This window comes from Rhinolophus sinicus, chromosome 9 (genome assembly GCF_057876585.1).
Source record: "Rhinolophus sinicus isolate RSI-liver-muscle chromosome 9, RSI-T2T, whole genome shotgun sequence".
Lineage (NCBI taxonomy): Eukaryota > Metazoa > Chordata > Mammalia > Chiroptera > Rhinolophidae > Rhinolophus > Rhinolophus sinicus.
The window spans coordinates 20,317,787-20,338,151 of NC_142509.1; the positions used below are offsets into that span (position 1 = coordinate 20,317,787).

At 45.0% G+C, this 20,365-nt stretch overlaps 1 protein-coding gene across 1 annotated transcript in view; it reads right to left on the reverse strand.

The window, feature by feature from the left end:
* Positions 1–20,365, reverse strand: part of LOC109459646 (sodium/glucose cotransporter 1) — a 56,462-nt gene that overhangs the window by 25,465 nt on the left and 10,632 nt on the right. The window contains exons 3-5 of the mRNA XM_019754304.3: positions 6,775–6,879; positions 5,637–5,696; positions 4,383–4,487 (exon numbers count right to left, since the gene is read on the reverse strand). Of these exons, the coding sequence (XP_019609863.1) occupies positions 4,383–4,487; positions 5,637–5,696; positions 6,775–6,879 (270 nt within the window). The remainder of the gene's footprint in view (positions 1–4,382; positions 4,488–5,636; positions 5,697–6,774; positions 6,880–20,365) is intronic.

Here is a 20,365-nt window from a genome sequence, read left to right on the forward strand (position 1 = left end):
AAAGCCCCTATTGGAGACCAAGTAGAGACTGGCACTGAGCCAAGGGCAGCTAGCATCCTTCTTGTGCATTATTCAAGGGATTGTTGGCTCTGGGGAGCAGGTAGGACACTGGGCAGGGCCTCCAGTAAGGAGCCCCAGAAATCACACTGAGAGGGAGCAGCCTACACTAAGTATTATTTAAAAACAAAATTCAGGAAAAGCTGGCTGCTGGAGGATGGGCTTCATCAGGACCTGAGCTGAGGGAAGCTGCCCCTCAGTTACCTGGGAGCTCCCAAGTCCACGGAGGTTTAATCAGTAACCTGAGCAATAGGTGAGGTGATGAGGAAGGCAGGGAGTGAGGTTGGGCACTTCATTTATTTATGTGACTGCCCCTACACCAGTTTTGAGGGCAAAAAGTGCCCTTTCCATGGCAACTGTAGTCAACAGACTTTCACCTGCATGAACTGTGGACTTGGAGAAGTCTTGCTTCCAAAGAAAGGGAGTCTGAATTCTATCTTCTACATGTTGTTAGACAAGTGCCACCTCACAAGCTGAACCAAGGAGCCATTCTCTCACGAATTTCCCGCAATTCCAGGGTGACCTCGGCACCCTCCAGGCTTACGTTCCTTTTTCTCCTCTTGCCTCCCTCAGGAAAACTGATTTCTCCACCACTCCCAGCCCTTCCCAGTGCAGGCTCTGCACACTGACCTCTAATGAAGCAGGGCTGTAAAACCCAGGGTTTTCATCTTGTAACTATAACTAACCCTGAAGGAGGGGAGGAGAAAGTGAAGGAGGTGGAAGCATCACATTGGCAGAGAAAGAATGAAGGCCCCAGTGGGGCAGAAGCAATTTGAACCAGGAAGCTGGGCAGGGAGGGAGCAGTAATCCTGGGCGTTAGTCCTGACTCCAAGACAAAGTCCTATCGGCCCACTGGGTGAGAACATGTTTTCATTGAGTTGTGTAACAAACATATGTGCAAGACTGTTCAGTGGGGAAATGATAGTCTCTTCCTCAAATGGTGCTGGGAGAACTGAATATCCACATGCCAGAGAATGGAGCTGGACCCCTATCTCACATCATACACAAAAATTAACTCAAAATGGATCAAAGACCTAAATAAAAGAGCTAAGACTATAAAACTCTTAGGAGCAAATATAGGAGTCAATCTTTATGACCTTGGTTTTGGCAGTGGATTCTTTAGTGTCACTGAATCAATGAATTCAATGACAACAAAAGCATGAACAACAAAAGATAAAATGAACTTCAAGATTTAAAACTTTTGTGCACCAAAGGATACTGTCTAGAAAGTAAAAAGACAATCTACAGAATGGGAGAAAATATTTGCAAATCATATATCTGATCAGGGTCTATTATCCAGAATATTTAAAAAAAAAACAAAAAAAAAACTCAACAGCAAAGAAGACAAGCAACCCAATTTAAAAAAAAAAAAAAAAAAAAAAATTGTGCATTTTGGCCAGGACTGGAAAGTAATAATATAAAAGGAAAAATAATTGTGGTAGGCTAAAGATTATATATATATATATATATATAATTTCCTTTAAAGAAAACACAATTAAATACAATATATACACCTCATTTGGATCCTGATTCAAATAAATCAACAGTAAGAAGACATTTTTGAGATAATCAGGAATATCTGGACATGGACCAGATATTAAATTACCCAAGTTAAGAAATTACAAAATTTTGTTGTGATAATTACACAATAGTTAAGGTTTTTAAATGCAAAAGGTGCATTCTCGGGTGGCTCAAGTGGTTTGAGCTCCATGCTCCTAACTCCGAAGGCTGCCAGTTCGATTCCCACATGGGCCAGTGGGCTCTCAACCACAAGGTTGCCGGTTCAAGTCCTCGAGTCCCGCAAGGGATGGTGGGCAGCGCCCCCTGCAACTAAGATTGAACACAGCACCTTGACCTGAGCTGCCACTGAGCAACCTGATGGCTCAGTTGGTTGGAATGCGTCCTCTCAACCACAAGGTTGACAGTTCGATTCCTTGACTCCCGCAAGGGATGATGGGCTGTGCCCCCTGCAACTAGAAAAAAACGGCAACTGGACCTGGAGCTGAGCTGTGCCCTCCACAACTAAGACTGAAAGGACAACAACTTGAAGCTGAACGGCACCCTCCACAACTAAGATTGAAAGGACAACAACTTGACTTGGAAAAAAGGCCTGAAAGTACACACTGTCCCCCAATAAAGTCCTGTTCAAAAAAATAATAATAATAATAAATAAATAAAATTTTTAAAAAGGTGCATTCTGAAGAATTTGCAGTGAATTGACATGATGTCTGGGATTTGGTTTAAAATATTGCTGGGAAAAAATTGTGGAAGGGGATAGATGTACGAAGAATGGCAAAGTGTTGATCATTATTAAAGCAGAGTGATGAATGTTAGGTCCACGAGTGCTTGTTCTGCTATTCTGTCTCTGCTTGTGTGTGTCTGAAATTCTCCAAAATAAAAAAATGGCAAATGTTATTTGATATTGTTGTGTCAGCTTTAAGTGAGCAGGAAAACAAAAGTACAAGCAGCTATTTTTCAGCACCCTACCTAGCAAGAGCAGAAGGCTCAAATCAGATCCAACCTGACTCAAATTTCTGCCAGGGCAGATCTTTTGCAAGATGCTGATATTGGTCCCATCTCACCTTTGGTGCTGGGTGGATAAAGACAAGAAAAAAGGAGGAAAACTGACCACAGCCAATGAGATAACTCCTGATAGAGCAGTGAGCGTTTTGTAGCTGCTGGCTAAGGCGGAAAGCTGGAGTCACTCCCTATGTGATCTCAGAAAATGCCACTTCTCTCCCTGCCCTTGGATTTGGCAGTGGAGTCTTAGAAATAGCACCAAAAGTATGAGCAACAAATGAAAAAAAAAAAAAAAGATAAATTGAACTTCATCAAGATTTAATACTTCTGTGCCTCAAAGGACACTACCAAGAAAGTGAAAAGACAACCTACAGAATGAGAGAACATATTTGCAAATCGTATCTCTGACAAGGGTCTAGCATCCAAAATGTATAACCTCCTTCGCTAGCTAGGTCAGGGTGCGAAAGCAACCAGGGGGCTTCTCACAGAGACTGTAAAGGGTTCTCATGTTCGTCACCATCTCTTCTTACATTCAATGACACTTCAGGTTTTCAAATAAATCTCCTTGATCCTCACTACCACCCGGAGAGATAGACAAGGCAGCAATTCTTATCCCCATCTTACCTGAGATGAAGCTAAGCTCTGGAGAAGTAAAGCAATATGCCCTTTGCCCCAGGTCACCTGCTGGTGAGCAGTGGTTCACCTGGAGCCCAGATTCCTCCACAACCCCATATTTCCTCCAATTATTCTCCTATGTAGTTTTCTTAACAAGACCCTATTTTCTTTCTGTTATGCGTTATCATTCACATTGTCCTTCCTTCTTTCTTCTTTTTTTCACTATTGTTTTAGCCTTTATTAGACTGACAATCACCTTGGGGATTAAAAAAAAAAAAAAAGCCAGGCAAAATCTATCAGCGAACTTTTTCTCCCCGCCATCTTTTGGACTGTACGGGCGACTATCTCAGAATGTCAGCGGTCTCCTGGCTCTTCTGCTTTGCTTTGTTTTACCAGCAAAAAGAGTTGACGTGCACACTTTTAAGGAAGGAAAAGTGAAGAAGGAATATGAGACTTGCTCCACTGGGTCAGCCCAGAGTTCTGCACAGCTCTCAGATACACCCCAATGGCCAGCCAATCCCTGAGAAATCCCAGCATTACAAATTGGGGCCTGCCGCTTCAGGTTGGCAGGGAAACAGGATAAATAGTAGACAGGAGCAACCCCAGTGGTTGGGTTCAGAGAGAGTGGGAATTCCCCAGAAGGTTAGAGACCAAAGGGAGTAGATTCCAAGCGAATACAGTGCAGTAAAAAAGGCAGTGAGCTGGAGCCAGAGGTCTGGATTCTATTCCTGATTCAGGATCCTGAGCAAGTATTTTCCATGCCCAGGTTTTTCATTTCCCTGTCCATAAAGAAAAAGGGAGAACTGACTGCTCAAGGTTAAGTCCATCAGAAATGTCACCTGGAAGCAGAATCTGACACTGATGGCACAAAGGCCCACCGCTACCTCTGAGTTTGGGACCAGCCCTCAGACATCCTGAAATCCCTTCTGATCTATTAAGAACAGCTTTCACTGAACTTTTGTGAACTTGTTTATGTTTTCAACCTCCCTCACAATGGAGGATAACGAATTCCATGGGCTGGCTCCTCGAAGCATGAAACAGGACTTTACCCTAAGGAGCAAGAAGACTTACAGAACCAAGTTCATGGAAACACACAGCACTGCCCCTGGGTGGGCCAGCATGTGCCGAGGTACGAGAGCGGGCAGGTTCTGAGACAGCCAGGCCCCAGCCTCGCCAGGCAGTGGACTCACCGAGATCTTGGTGAAAATGTAGAGCAACAGGGACAGAATTGAGAGGTAGATCTGGATCCTCTTGCCTCCAAATCGCTTCCTCAGGTACTCTGGCATTGTCACCACCTGCACGGGATGCAAGGGAGGTCACTACCAGCCAGAGTGACAGAACCGCCCAGAGCAAGCGGAGCAGTGGCATCTACCGTGGTGTCAGAGGTGTGATCAAGGCTTAACCTTCATTGGTAGAGAAGTCGGCAGTGTCATTAGGGGGCTGCCCTCCAGCCATTTGTTCATCTCGATCCCACATGTTTTACGACTGCAGAGGTATTATCCCAGGACACAGAAGGCACCCAATGGACATTTTTTTAATGAACATATGACTGGACATAACCAAGAAGGCAGATATTTGCTGTGGGAAGAGGGGATATATAGATAGATTGATATTCCTATAAAAAGCACCTACTGTGAGCAAGACATCATACCAGTGGTAGCATCTTTTCAGTGCACCAAACAAGGTGGGCAGGCTGGGTGTGTGCTTCACCCTACTCTGCACACAGGCCTTGCCAAGGATTGCGGCTGCATGCCTGCTCGACGGTTCTCCCACTTTCTTTCTGAAAATTCCAGCCTACTCTGTCTGGTTCCCTCAACCCTGAGCCTGTGTTCTGCTGGGATCAGGCATGTGTCACCAACAGCCTCCAGAAGATGCAGCGTCTGCCCGGTGTTTCTTCCATATTCCTTTCAATAGACTTGCACATAGTAGGTACTTATTAGAGCTCACTGAAGAGATGCCACCAAAGGTGTCTTAGGTAAAATGTCAGAGAGCTTTCTTCAAGAGACCAAGCCTGCATTCGATAGTTAAGTACCAGATTCTCAGTAAACAAGACCTGCTGAGATATGCAAAGGAAGGGGAAATATGGTTCTTTTTCTCATGCTACTTACCGCCCAGGGCCAGAGGCACACAGTTATGTACCATGAGCAAATGCATGGCAGTGCCTCGTAAATACACACCCAGCATGAGAGGACGTGATGCTTCAAAAGGCTCTGAATAGAGTAAGATTGCTTAGGAGGGCTTCCTAGACAGACAAGTCATGGCTGGGTGGATCTGTTAACACCCCTAAGAGCAGTCAGGAACTTTACAACCTGGGAAAGAAAGCCAAAGCACAGGCTTTCTCTGCCATTTACCCCCTAAAGTCTCCTCCTCCTTCCAGGAGGACCGAGCTAATGTATATATAATATTTGTCAGGAGGAAAAGGGCATAACAGAGCACATACTTACCCCAGCTTTAATGTAAATGGGGACAAACACCCAGCCCAGGACAACCACCAAAATCAGGGCCTGAAACCAAAAAAGAGGTGGAGTTAAACCAGGAGCTATCTTATCCCTTCCTGCTGCCTGCAGGGGCCTGAGCTGCTACAGAACAGTCACCTAGCCTTTTCTCTTTGGGCTCTCAGGACAGCTCCCTAGATGGCCATCAGAGCCTGGAGGGGGTTTGCTGCCTGACTGGTCCACAGAAATGGCAGCTGGGCAACCATGGAGGGGACCACACACAGCTGCCTACTGGCGCTACAACTCCTTTTGTTTCTTCCCTGATTTATAAGAAGTAAAATACCATTGAGAGACCTTTTCAAAAATGATAATAACAGGGGCCGGCCCGGTGGCTCAGGCGGTTAGAGCTCCGTGCTCCTAACTCCGAAGGCTGCCGGTTCGATTCCCACATGGGCCAGTGGGCTCTCAACCACAAGGTTGCCAGTTCAATTCCTCGAGTCCCGCAAGGGATGGTGGGCAGCGCCCCCTGCAACTAAAATTGAACACGGCACCTTGAGCTGAGCTGCCGCTGAGCTCCCGGATGGCTCAGTTGGTTGGAGCCTGTCCTCTCAACCACATGGTTGCCAGTTCGACTCCCGCAAGGGATGGTGGGCTGTGCCCCCTGCAACTAGCAACGGCAACTGGACCTGGAGCTGAGCTGCGCCCTCCACAACTAAGACTGAAAGAACAACAACTTGAAGCTGAACAGAACCCCCCACAACTAAGATTGAAAGGACAACAATTTGACCATTGTTCCCCAATAAAGTCCTGTTCCCCTTCCCCAATAAAATCTAAAAAAAAAAAAAAAAAAAAAATGGTGGTAAGCATTTCCCAACCTCCAATATGGCTGAAAGGGTACCAGAAGGCTGGGCATTTTAACAGAAGGAAAAAACACTGTTGCTGTCATGTCAGTCAGTGGTTTTCTCATGCTATTCTGATGGAAGGGGAGCAGGACTGTGGGGCTCCTGAAACTGTGTCCCTCCTTCATCTGCATCGTGGGTGGCCCTGAGAGGTTTCCTAAGACTTAGAGCATCTTGAAGCACAGATAGAACTGGATGACTGCTAACGTTCCTTCAAGCTCCAGAACACAGTCTGTGGTGTTACTCACGTTCCATTCAAAGCCCCCAGTGGCGATGCCTGCAGCTGCTCCGGTCCCCGCCAGCCCCACAAAGTGGCCACTTCCAATGTTACTGGCGAAGAGAGAAGCTCCGATCTGGAAACACAAAGATAAAGGAGGGTGAGGACTCTATGCTCCACCAGGACACTTAAGGGTGGGCTAAAGAGAGGAGGGATATGTCATCCAAGAGAAGCGCAAGAAAGGGCAGAGCAGGCCAGGAACTTGACTGCACAGGAGTCTGTTGGGACTGCTGGTTCAGAAGGCAGGTGTGGGTAATAATAGTGAAGATGAAAAGGGAAAAATTAGGGGAGGGACAGAAGGAGGTATCCCCAGATCAGAGCATCTGTGAGTCCTTTGTAAGCCCAGTGCCTAATAGTAAAGAGACCTGGGAAGCCCCACAGCCTGCCCCACGCCCCTAAAAGTCTCCCACGAGGGTGTGTGTTCAGGAGCAGGGCCTATGCCATTTGGCTTTATGTCCTCAGCACTCCTGGCTTGCTGGCTTGGGACCTTGATTAATACAGGCTCTCAGTACATGGGGACAGTTTGATAAAGGAACCATTTACACGAAAGCCTCTGGGCCTCAGTCCTGTTGCTTGTCAGAGAAGTCAGGTGGCAGAGCCAATGATTCCCCAGTGACTTCTAGCTGTTAAATTCTGTGATGCCAGGTGCTCCCAAGTAATAAGAGATGATAATAATAATAATAATAATTCTCTAATTTGAGATAGTTTGTTTTTACAAAGGTCCCAGAGACCCCACAGACTCATGCATAAAACAGGGCATTTTTCAAGGATATACATATGTCTCAATACATAAGCTAGAAGACAGATTGGAAAAACATATATTAAATACTCAAGAGTGGAAACCTAGAATGGGAAAGGAGAATAGGATTGTGAATGGAAGGTGAAGGGGGAAATATCAGGTGAAACAAGAAAGGGATCTTGCACTCACCGGTGATGATACTGTGCCATCAACCCCATTGCATCTGAGGTCCAAGAGAATTCCAGAAAGTTCTAGAGTCCTTTTATACCCAGGAGGAGAAGCCATAGCAGTATTTGATAAATATCAAACTAGTATAATTATCCTCATTCTTGTTCAGTGGATGGAGGTGGGAGAGGATTTATCTAATGTCCCTAAGATGGTCCAAATCTGGAACAAAACACTTATTTCCCAAAAGACAGGTTAAGAAACTCTCCTAACACTACCAGACGCTACCCCCAATACAAGGCAGTGGGTGCGTAGTGCCAAGTCAGAGGACAGGGAAAACCCTGAAGGCAGGGCTGAAAGGAGGTCCCGGAATAATGAGGAAATAGTTGTGTAAGTGCCTTTATTCATTCATTCAACAAATATTAACCTTAGCATCTACTCAATATGTCAAACACTATTTTAGACACTGGGGATTCCCAGTGTCTTATATTCTAACAGAGGAAACGTAAATAAATGAACCAAAAAAAAAGAAGAAGAAGAAAGAAAAATGATCCAAGAGTGGCAAGTGCTACGAAGAAAACAGAGGTGTGATACCGTGTTTCCCAGAAAATAAGACCTAGCCAGACAATCAGCTCTAATGTGTCTTTTGGAGCAAAAGTTAATATAAGACCCGGTATTATATTATATTATCTTATATAAGACCCGGTCTTATATTATAGTAAAATAAGACCAGGTCTTATATTAATTTTTGCTCCAAAAGATGCATTAGAGCTGATTGTCCAGCGAGGTCTTATTTTCGGGGAAACACAGTAGAGTGACTACTTTAGATTGGAGGTTGGGGGAAGTTCCCTCTGTAGGGGTAGGAAAAGCATTCCAGCAAAGCAAACACACACACACACACACACACACACACACACACACACACACACACACTGGAAGGTCATCATGGTTGAGAAGCAAATAGAAGGCCAGAGCGGCTGGAGGATGGTGAGAAAGGAGGAGGATGGTGTGAGATGAGGCTGGCAAGCTGGGCTGGGATATATTAGGTTGGTGCAAAAGTAATCGCGGTTTAAAACCACAATATCTTTTGCACCAACCTAATATAACATAGGTGCGAGCAAGCCAGGACAGGAAGTGTGGATGTTATTCCAAGTGTGACAGGAAGCCACTGGAGAGTTTCAAGCAGAGGAGGGACAGGATCTAATGTGCTGTCCCTGTGTAGAGAGTAGTGTTAGGGAAGAAAGAAAGAAAACAGAGACACAAGTAGGACGCGACTGCTGCCTCTGGATGAGAGAGGATGGCGGCTTGGTCTCGGGCGGTGCCGTCCAAACAACCACAAGCAGAGAGAGTGGGGTCTGTTTCAGAAACAAAGTTGGCAGGCCCTGTGATTGGGTCAGATATGGGAAATGAGGGCAAGAGTGGTCAGGGGTAACTCTTAGATTCGGGACTTGGGTAACTTGGGAGGGCACCATTCATTCAGAAGGGGAAACTGTATACTTTAATTATTGCCACTTATGAATTTTAATCTTTTGTTACCTGTACTTTAAAATGGTGCACACCATAGGCTTGCTCGTCTTGTTAAAAGAATAGGACCCAGTAAACTTTGCATACAGAAGGAAATTACCATTGCCTCCACCTGTAAGTGGAATTCTCACGGTGTGAGTTCTTCTATTGCCCTAGACTGCCTCTTGTCCTCCTTATAACATAAACATTAAAATGTTTTGTGAGTTGAAAGGAGGAGGAGGAAGAGGAGGACGAGGAGGAGGGGAAGCCAGGAGGAAAGCAGGCTCTTTGGAGACCTCCACCTGTTTTTCCTCAAAGCTTGATGGGAATGACAGCCCACTTTTAATCAGAATCCCCTTCTGCCCGCAGCCTGCCTGTCCTGACCCATTATCGTTTCATTTATCATCTCACATTTGATAAATTATTAAGCCTAATGTTGTACTATTAAGGACATAATTATCGGTAATGATTAACTGCATTAGATTAACCTTAAGTTCAAGAAGTCCTCTCCAGCATCTCCTCAAATGGGGATATTGGACTTTTAGCAGTTTTAACCTTTCCTGGGGTATCTCCTTACCACCTGATGGAATGAGGGCAAGGAGAGCTTTGGGGTACCAGTGTGCTCTTCACCATGTCATGGGACTCTAGCACTTTTTGTATTGTCCTACACTGGCTGCCATTATCTCTCAACAGGACCAGTGAGACAGGCTTCTAGATGATCTCCAGTCACCTCCCACCCTCATGACCAGTTATCTCCCTAAAGCACAACTCTGATCACATCACCTCCCTATTCAGAGACCCTCCCGGGCCCCCAAATGGACCTGCCAAGCAGTCTTCTTGGAAACTCCAAATTTAAAGACATAGTCCTTGGAATTCAGCAAGATTTCAAGTTCAAGTCCCTTCCAGTGATACGGTAGTGTGAGCTTATAAATTAGAGTTTGAATGCTTTCTTGACCTCTTACTTTCTGGATGACCATAACATCTGCGAGCTTCAATCTTCTCTCGTGACAGGACTGTGCAAGAGTCAAATGAGATCGTGAATGACTGACACTCAGCTGGCCCTCAGTCAGAGTCCTTTCTCTCCTCCAAGAGGACAATCACGTCACCCTCAAAGACAATTGTAAGAACTACAGTGAACACCATTTCAGTCTGAATTATGTTCCCCCCAAATTTATATGTTGAAGCTTTAATGGCTCATGTGACTGTTATTTAGAGATAGGGTCTTTAGGGAGATAATTAAGGTTAAATTAGGTCATAATGTGATAGGACTGGTCCTTATAAGATGACACCAGTCTCTTTCTCTCTCTCTCTCTCCATATGCGCACAGAGAAGAGGCCATGTAAGCACATAGAAAGGAGACAGCCACCTACAAGTCAGGAAAAGTCTCACCAGAAACCAACCCTGACAACACCTTGATCTTGGAGTTACAGCCTCCAGAATTGTGAAAAAAAATGTATTTCTGTTGTTTAAGCCCCCTGGTCTATGATATTTTGTTATAGCAGCCCACGCAGGCTAATATAGACATTATTGCTTTATCACCTACACTCCCATGCCAAGTTTTCACACTGCCCTTTCTCTCGCTGGAGCTCATTAGCAATGCTTTTCATCAGCCTGATTTCCCAAACACATTCCCTGTCCACTCTTCACCCACATTCATGCCCATTTGGGAATCATGGCCCATTCAGGAAGTGATCCAGTGTCACGAATCATCACATGCCTCTCTGTAATCTCCTCCCACATTCCTTCTGAGTGCTGCATTTTAGGCTTTATCTAAAATTTCTCCAGCTTGACCTTGCTTCTAACTAACTTCTTTCCAACATCCCATGATGGGGCCCAAGAAGCCATTATAAGTATTAATATGGTTGTGCTGTCCCTGAGCAAGATGACCTGGGTCCAACCAAACCCAACAGGTTTGATAGCGTGGACATAATGTCACATCACTCTGTTTTCCTCGGACTTTAGGGAATTCACTGCCACATTTTACTGCCTACATGTCTAATCCTAGAAAGTTGACAGGAAGGAAAACATACAGAGGAATTATAGAATGGCAGAATCTTTCAGAGCTGGATAGACCCACAGACATCACAGCTTAAATCCTCCCCCCACCACCACCATGTGATGGTCAGCATATGGATGCATACCCCTAGTGACAGAGAGCTCCCCACCTTATGAGGCAACTGAATCCATAATGGAACAACTCTCATGGTTAAAAAGTGCTTCTTTAATCTTGAGCCAAAATCGACCCATTAGTCCTACTTCTGCCCTCTGGAGTGATACAGAACAAGTGAAATCTCTCTCCCACAAGCTAGCCTTTCTAGTATCTGAGGACAGGGGTCGTGCCCACTCTCACATCTTCTCCAGGCTAAGCTTTTTCTTCTCGTGTGTCTGCTCCTCACTGGGCTTGAATCCACATGGACTTGTATCTCACCATCCTTGTTGCTCTTTGTTGCCCTCAGCTCCAACTATGTCCTCTAGTGGGCCTCTGACCCAAATGGACACTCCAGACACGAGCTGTCCAGAGCAAGTCAGGCTGCCCTTCTTGACTTCCCATCTGATTTTAACATCATGTGGCTTCCAATCCTCTTTTTAAACCCGCCACTCAGCCATGGGTCTTTGGCCGTGGTGAGGACCAAGCCAGTGCCTCTCATTCCCATCACCGTTGGAGAATCTGCCTCTAAATTATGTGGGCCATTTAACAAGAACAGATGTCCTCTCATTGCAGTTCAGATTCCTGATAATGCTCATTTGGTCTGCCTTAATAATACAGTGGCTCTATCACTGACAATTTTTTTCACTTCAATCTCTCCAGGGTTTGGCACAAATGTGATGTTTTCCCATCAACCTTCTCTAAAGGGAAAACTGCTTAAACCACTTACTACACAAAACTACTTAAAACTACTTAAACCTGTTTTTAAAGGCAAACATCTGGCCAAGTGCATTTCTCTCTATAGACTATTAATGTTTGAAGTCAGAAGCTGGCAAGGATTGCATCTATCTCTTGAGCCAAAGGCAGATATTAGACTATTTAATGATCACTCCTTCAGTGCTTAACTCAGCCCTTGGAATGGGCTCCCCGAAGCAATGCTACTCCCCGAGTGTCCGTGGGCCAGGAGCATCAGCTTCACCTGGGAGCTTATGAGAAATGCAAACCCTCCTTCCCCACCCCAGACCTACTAACAGAGTCATCAGCGCTCCATCTGATTCTTCCGCACAATAGTGTGAGAAGCCTGCCGGGACCGGACTGAAAGTCACTGTTCCCCCTGAAACTTGCTTTGTCCTCTTTTCCAGAACAGAAGTACAGTGACTGGGCGGCTAAGATGGGGGGGACAAAAGGTTTGGGGAGAAAGAGGTTCTCTCTCCAGAATCCCCTACGTAACCTCCGGAGTTTTAAAGGTCTGTGAAATCGTGGCATTCATGCTACCCATTTTTCCACAATGAGTTCGTGTGATCATATAATCAGAACACAGATTTTTGCAGCAAGTCCAGAGCTGTCTCCATCACTCACACAGCCTGAGGTCTGAGAACAAAACATGCAGGGAAGTTATCTGTTTGGCTAGGGGGTGGGGAGGTATAGAAAAAGACATGAAAATGTCATTGAATGCTAACTAAAATTATGTTTTGTGTGACAGGAAATAGAAAATAGACACCTTAGCCCAAGCACCTGGTGTGAGAGCAGGGATTACCTTGGAAATAATTAAGGTCAACCTTTCATTTTCAAATAAAAACAACACTATAGCCCAGAGGAAGAAAGTAATTCAAGTTTACACGCTAATTTTATCTTTACTTCCACACCCTTGGAAAAAAAAGTAAGATAGCATGAGTACACACAGGACCACTAACTCAGGAGAACTGCCAAAGACAACAGACAAGGGCTGTGTGTGTCTTCCTAGCTTCACAATCAGAAGCAGCCAATGGATTTGGGAAAAGTACCTGATATCAATACTCATGCTCGAAAGCATAATTAACTTGTGGGAACCTCTTCTCTTTCTAAGCACTGGAAGCTTTCTGACTTGGTTCTAATCTTGGCTCTGCCGGAGCAAATTATTTGACTGTGAGCCAATCACTTTACTGCCTTGAGCCTCAGTTTCCTCCACTTTAAACCCAGGATAAGAATCCTTCTTAGCCTACCTCTCAAGGGCATTCCTGGGCTTAAAGGAGGTGACAAATAGGAGAAACCTTTAAGAAACGTTTGCCACACAAAAGCATGCTATTCTGAAGAAATATTGATGATGCTTTTACACGGCCCATGTTTTTATGGAGTGCCCTGAATTTGCTGTAAGAGACAGAGTGGTCATTTTCTCTTGGAGAGAGCAAGATCTTCACAATTCAAGTGGAAAAGCACTCAGTTAATTTCAGGAAACTGCTTTGTTAATAGACCATATCATACCCAGATTGTCCATCACTCTGGAGATGGTTTTCTACTCCCAGCTTCTGTCTTCCCTTTCAGGGACTGATACCAGGATATCCCGGGGCCTCCTCTTCTGGATTGTGCTAGATACCTCCATTGAGATATCCTCAGAGAGCGGTTCTCAGACTTTAGCATGCATCAAAATGTAGACACCCAGTTAAATCTGAATTTCAGATAAACAAATACATTCTTAGTACAAGTATGTCCCAATATTACATGGGATATACTTATACCTAAAAAAGTATTCACTGTTTGTCTGAAATTGAGATTTAACTGGCCACCTGTACTTTTATCTGCTATATCCTAATCAGAATCACCTGGAGAGCTTGTTAAAACCGATTTCTGAACCCCATCCCCTCCAGTCTCTGATTCAGTAGGTCTGGGTTGGCACTAGAAAGTTTGCATTTCTAACAAGAGCCCAGGTCTTGCTGAGGCTGCTGGTGTGGGTACCACCCTTTGAGAGCCATGTCCTGGGAGAATAAGAAAGGGAGAGGGGATGACTAACTTTTACAGAGCCTCCTTCAGGCCAAGTGTGGAGCCACGCACTTCATTCACTTTGTCTCATTTCATTCTCACCACAACCTGTGGGATAGGTATTACTCTTATCTTAATTTTACAGGTGAGAAAACTAAGGACCAGAGCAGTGCTGTGAACTGCACAAGGTCTCACATCCCAACATGACCAACGTCCAAGGGACAGAAGCGGAGACCACAGCACCACACTGACTTTCCTCCTTCCCCAGGCGTTCTCCTTTGAATTTCCTTGAAGGGACATAGTAGAGTCAGACCCCCACCTCTACCCATCTCACTGTAAATTCAGGAACAGCATGTGCATGCCTGCATCACACTTGTATTTCAGATTCCTCCCTTCTCCTCTGGGGAACTGGTCGTTAATCTGAATTAGCATTTTGATTCCCTTCCTAAGGTATCTTTTTATAGGGGAAGTTTGGAAAGGTTTCAACATTGACCTTTGCCATCTCTCAGGGATCACACTTCCTGGGTTGGGACAGAGGAGGTGGGGCTTGTATATTCAGACTTTTATTTCTGGGTCTCCGGTAAATATTTAGATACAGGCCTTGCTCCAGAGTCATCATAATTTCTGTTTACTATATGTCAGCTCGTGTCCCTCCATGGACAATAGGTACCTTTCACTTGTGATCTTCACCAATGCCTCTCCTTGCCCCAAGAACCAAAGAGGCAGGAAATCAGGAAACCACTGTCAAAGCTGGCATTTTCCCACAGATGGTTGGCACAAGAGGCAGATAAGTTCTTCTGTTGGTATTTGTAGGTCAAGGAGGTTAGAGACTAACCCTCTTACCAATTCAGATGAGCTCAGCTTTGGGAACATTATCAATGTGGGGGGTCCTCGGCCAAATGGCCTGATCAATACCTACGATCTCTCCCCCAGGCTGGCCCCCTTTCAGTTCTTCAGGTATCCCAAGCTCCTCCCTGCCTCAGGCCTTTGACCATCTGTTCCTTCTGCTTGGATTTCTCTTCCCCCAATCTTCACGTGGCTGCCTCCTTCTAGGTCTCAGTCTAAATGCTCAATCCTCAGAAAGGCCTTCCCTGACCCTCTTCTATAGGTTCAGAAAGACCCCCTCCTTCCTTCCCACCCTTGATCAAATACATTTCCTGTTTAACACTTCGCATTATTTGTAATTTTGGATATATTTTGTATCTCTCTCTCTCTCTCTCTCTCTCTCTCTCTCTTTCTCTCTCTCTCTCTCTCTCACACACGCACACACACACGCCAGCACCTAACACAGACTGTGGCACATAGTAGGTAATCAACATGTAGATGTAGAAAGAATAGCAATGCATAAATGGATAAATGACTGAATTCACAGCTTAAGAAGGAGGATCTAGAGATGAGATACAGTAATAATGAAGATGATGATAATACGTAAGCATAGCCACCTTTGAGAGTACTAACTGTACACTGTTCTAAGAGATTTACATGTAGTAAGAAATTTAATCCTCAAAACAACTCTATGAGGTAGGTGCTATGATCTCTATTTTGCAGTTGAGAAAACTGAGGCTCGGAGATATGTAACTCACCCAAGACTGCAAAGCTAGCAATGGGTGGAATTGGGGTTCAAATCAAGGTAGCCTGGCTCCAGAGTCCATACGCTTAACCCCAGCTCTAAATCATCTCCCTGATATTAAGTTCACCCCCAAAAAAGATACATACAACTGACTCAAAATGTACCATGTCAGTGGTAGACAGAGAAAGCCCAGATTCATTTCTAACATGAATAAACCAAAGAATTCATCTTAACTGATAGATTCTGCGTGGTTTTTTGTTTCTTTTTTTCTTTTTTGAACTGATAGTTTCTGAACTCTTCTGCCTTCAGCCAATTAGGAATGTTTATTACACAGTCACACACCTCAGAACAATGTTCGGTCAACGACAGACCACATAAGATGGCTGTCCCATAAGATAATAATGAAGTTGAAAAATTCCTACCACCGAGTGACACCGGAGCTGTCTTAATTCCGTAGCACATTACACACGTGTTTATGGCGATGCTGGTGTAAACAAACCTACTGCACTGCCAGTCGTATAAAAGTATAGCATGTCCAATTATGCACAGTACATAATACTTGATAATGATAATAAATGACTATGTTATAATGACTATGTTACTGGTTTATGTATTTACTACACTATACATTTTATTGTTATTTTAGAGTGTACTCTTTCTACTTATTAAAAAAACGTTGGCCGTAAAAGAGTATGCTGTGGTATACTGGCAAAGCAGCCTCCTGTTTACCGTGTCTCTCGATTGAATTGTTTTTCTCTTGTGCTTCATTGATCTCATGTTGTTTTATAAATGTAGTGCAGCCTAAGTGTAGAGTGTTTATAGAGTCTACAGCAGTGGACAGTCGTGTCCTGGGCTTTCACATTCACTCCCCACTCACTCACTGACTCACCCAGAGCAGTTTCCAGTCCTGTAAGCTCCATTCATGGGAAGTGCCCTGTACAGGCGGACCATATCTTCTATACTGTATATTTACTGTAGCTTTTCTATGTTTAGATATGTTTAGGTACACAGATACTTACCATTGTGTTACAATTACCTACAGTATTCAGTACAGTAACATGCTGTCCAAGCTTGTAGCCTAGGAGCAATCGTCTAGAGCAGGCGTGTCCAAACTGCGGCCCGCGGGCCAACTGCGGCCCATGATCCATTGTTAATTGGCCCGCAGCAAATTCCAAAAATATATTTAGTTTACTTAAATAAACCAGGTGAGGCAATACGTACTTCACCTCGCGTGAGTGGCCCGGCTGTTTGTGTATTTTACCACATATGGCCCTTGGTGAAAAACATTGAAAAAAGTTTGGACACCCCTGGGTTAGATCATACAGCCTAGGTGTGCAGTGGGCTAGACCATCTAGGTTTGTGTAAGTCATGCTATGGTGTCCACACAAGGACAAAATCACTAACAGCACATTTCTCAGAACATATCCATGTCGTCAAGTGGTACATGACTGTAATTTATTTTTTCCCTTCTCTGTCTGCATTAGTGCTCATGTGTTTGAAGATGGTGGGAGGGCAGCCAGAGGGAAAGGAGAAGGCGGGAGCTTAGGTACTAACTAGATGGCAGGAACTTGGCTACACACCCGTCAGCTGACGCCTAGGAACACAAGTTGCACATGGGGTGGTGAGTGGCTGTGCATTAATCAGAGAAACTCTGAGGAGGAGACTAAGCCGTGAAGAACGGGAAGGAAATGACTCCATCACAGAGAGAGAGGAGAGAGAGAGACAGAAGGGGAGAAAGAAAGAGAAGGATGAGGGGGAGAAGAGCAGAGGGGAGAAAGAGGAAGAGAAGGAAGAGAAGGAGGGGAAGAGAAGAAAGGTGAGGAGGAGGAGGACGAGGAGGTGGTAGAAGAGGAAAAGGAGGAGATGAGAGGTCATTCAAGAGCAAGGCAGTAGTAACTGGCATACTTAGCAAAATACTCTCACCACAAAAGAGATACATATCTATGGAACTGCCAAGTTTTACAAAAGCTTGACTCACACTGAAAAAAATAAAATAGTTTAGGGAGTGAAGAAGCATGGCCACCCCAGATTTTACCAAGGGGTCTAACGTGGGCTGAAGTTGGGCACTCTGATTCTGGCTAGGCTTGCATTTCCAGTTTTACTATCATGAGCAAAACAAAAATTCTCTGTGCATAAGAACAGAGATGTGGAGCGCTGCTGAAGGCAGGCTTCACTCGGACCCGGTCCTCTCCTAACCTCCTGAATTCTTACCACTGCCTATGCTGTGCGGCCGCTGCACCAGGGAACAGAATGCAGCTGAGGCTTCCAGTGACATCAACAAGGGGTTTCCAGCATGAGGGTCTGGGGACATGGCTCTCTCCTCCCTCCCATTCTTTAATTCAGAACATATTTGTCAAGTGGCTGCTAGATGCAAGGTGCTGGACTAGTTGTTGAAAGAGATTTTTTAAAAAACATTAAGAAAAACACAGGCTTGGGGTGGCCAGACAGCTCAGTTGGTTAGTGCATGAGCTCTGAACAACAGGGTTGCCGGATCGATTCCCACATGGGCCAGGGAGCTGCGCCCTCCACAACTAGATTGAAGCAATGAGCTGCTGCTGAGCTTCAGGAAGGGCATCCAGATGGCTCAGATGGTTACAGCCTGAGCTCTCAAAAACAAGGTTGCCAGTTCAATTCCCACATGGGATTGTGGGCTGCGCCCCCTGCAACTAAAGATTGAAAAACGGCAACTGGACTTGGAGCTGAGCTGTGCCCTCCACAACTAGATTGAAGGACAACGACTTGGAGCTGATGGGCCCTGGAGAAACACACTGTTCCCCAATATTCCCCAATTTGAAAAAAAAAGAAAGAAAGAAAAGAGAAACACAGGCTTGGCCCTAGGATAAAGGAAAGCACACATAGCTACATGCAAGTGGAAAGCAAACAGAGCAGGAAGAGAAGGCCACGGGACTTGGTGGTCACTTCCACCCAAGCTCGTGAAGGCCAAGTGCTTGTCTACCTTCCGTCTCACACCTTCCTTCCTGCTCCCTTTGCCTTGTTCCTGCTTTCTCTCTCATGTATGAGTTCCCAGTTCTGTCTCCGGCCTGTCAGGCTGTTGCAGGACTCCCAATGGCCACCCCTATAGCATCCGAAGTGGCTGAACTTTGAGTCAATCATTGGGTTTTAGAGACTTAAAAATACAGTCAGATACATTTACTCAAGAGAGTTTAAGAAGTGTGAGAAGCTGTCCTCTTTCCTCAGGGAAAAGTCCCATCACTGTCTCTGGTCAGCCCTAAAGGAAAGAATGTCTTGGTTTTCAGATACACCTTTAGACCATACCTACTGATCTCATACATTTCCATCTCAAAGGATAAGGAGAACGAGACCTGAGTAACCAGAAAAACAGAGTCTAGCTCTGTTGTTATCTTGTGTGAACTTGGGCAACCCATGGGGTTCATCACGGTTGTTGCTAGATCACTGAGGATTCAATCAGATAGGGGATATGACAGTCCTTCAAAATCTTTCTTCAAAAACTTCCAGTTGAAATAAGGAGAACAAGAACTAAACCGGAGAGTTTACTGTGTGCCAGACACCGTTCTGAGGCTGTACACGTGTCCTCACAACAACTTTGAGTAAGTGCTGTTATTCCTATTATAGAGATAACAAACGGTAAGGCTCAGAGATGTTTAGTGACTCATCCAGGGTCACACAGCCGGTAAGGGACAGAAGTTGGATTTGGACTCTAGCAGCCTGACTCCAAAGCCCAGGCCTAAAGAAAGAGTTGACAAGCGAGGGTCTACTGGCCAAATCTGGCCCTCCACCTTTTTTGTAGATAAAGCTTTATTGGAACATATCTACACGCATCTATTTATGTATTATCCATGGCTGCTTTCATGCTACAGCAGGAGTTGTGACAGAAATTGCAGAGCCTCTTTAAAAATTTACTAACTGACCCTCTACAAAGAAAGTTTGTCAACCCTTGCTCTGAACACATTGATACACTCCTCTCTAGTGATTCTCTACTAATAAAGGAAGGAAAGAAACTGTGGCTATTGAGAGACACACAGTCATTCCATTTTCAAGACCTTTGCTAGCAATAAACTGCCTAGCATGCCCACACCCATTTCCCTCAAGCTTATTCCTGCCTCTGTGGTGTGGAATCAGAATTTTATTCCTGGGAGATCCTCAATTGGACTGTCTCCCAAAACAGACGAGACTCTTTGGGGTTCAGAGAGGTTAATGATTTGCCTGATGTCACTCGGTCCTTTGTGAGATCCCCACTCCCTTTGGAATGCTTATTTCTGTGTTGGAAGGGCTTTGAAGGGTTGGCTCAACCCCATTGTATCCAGCTGGCTCTGGTATGTGTGACCAAACTCTCCTCCAAAACAAGAGTCCTCCACTGGGCTGTGTACCTGGAGCCCCACCTCTCTGAGTAAGTTCTGGTACCACTAGCCAAGGAGTGGGGAATTTCCCCTTCCAGACTCATGTTCCTGCTTTCACATCTCCCTCTTGCCCAAATAATCATTACAACACAGCACACAGGCAGCTGTGTGTTAAAGGTGCCAAACCATGATGGCATAGAGAAAGGGAATCCTGGGCCATGAACCAGCCTACGGTTACAAAGGGTATAGCTTCATGGTTTCATGTCACTTAGTTACTCAGACGGCGTGGCTTGCCTCACGTGTGACTCAGGCTTCTGTGAGCCTACCTGCCTGGTTCCCTGTGTAAGCTGACTCTTCTTGTAACGCAGCCCTGGAGTCCTTGGT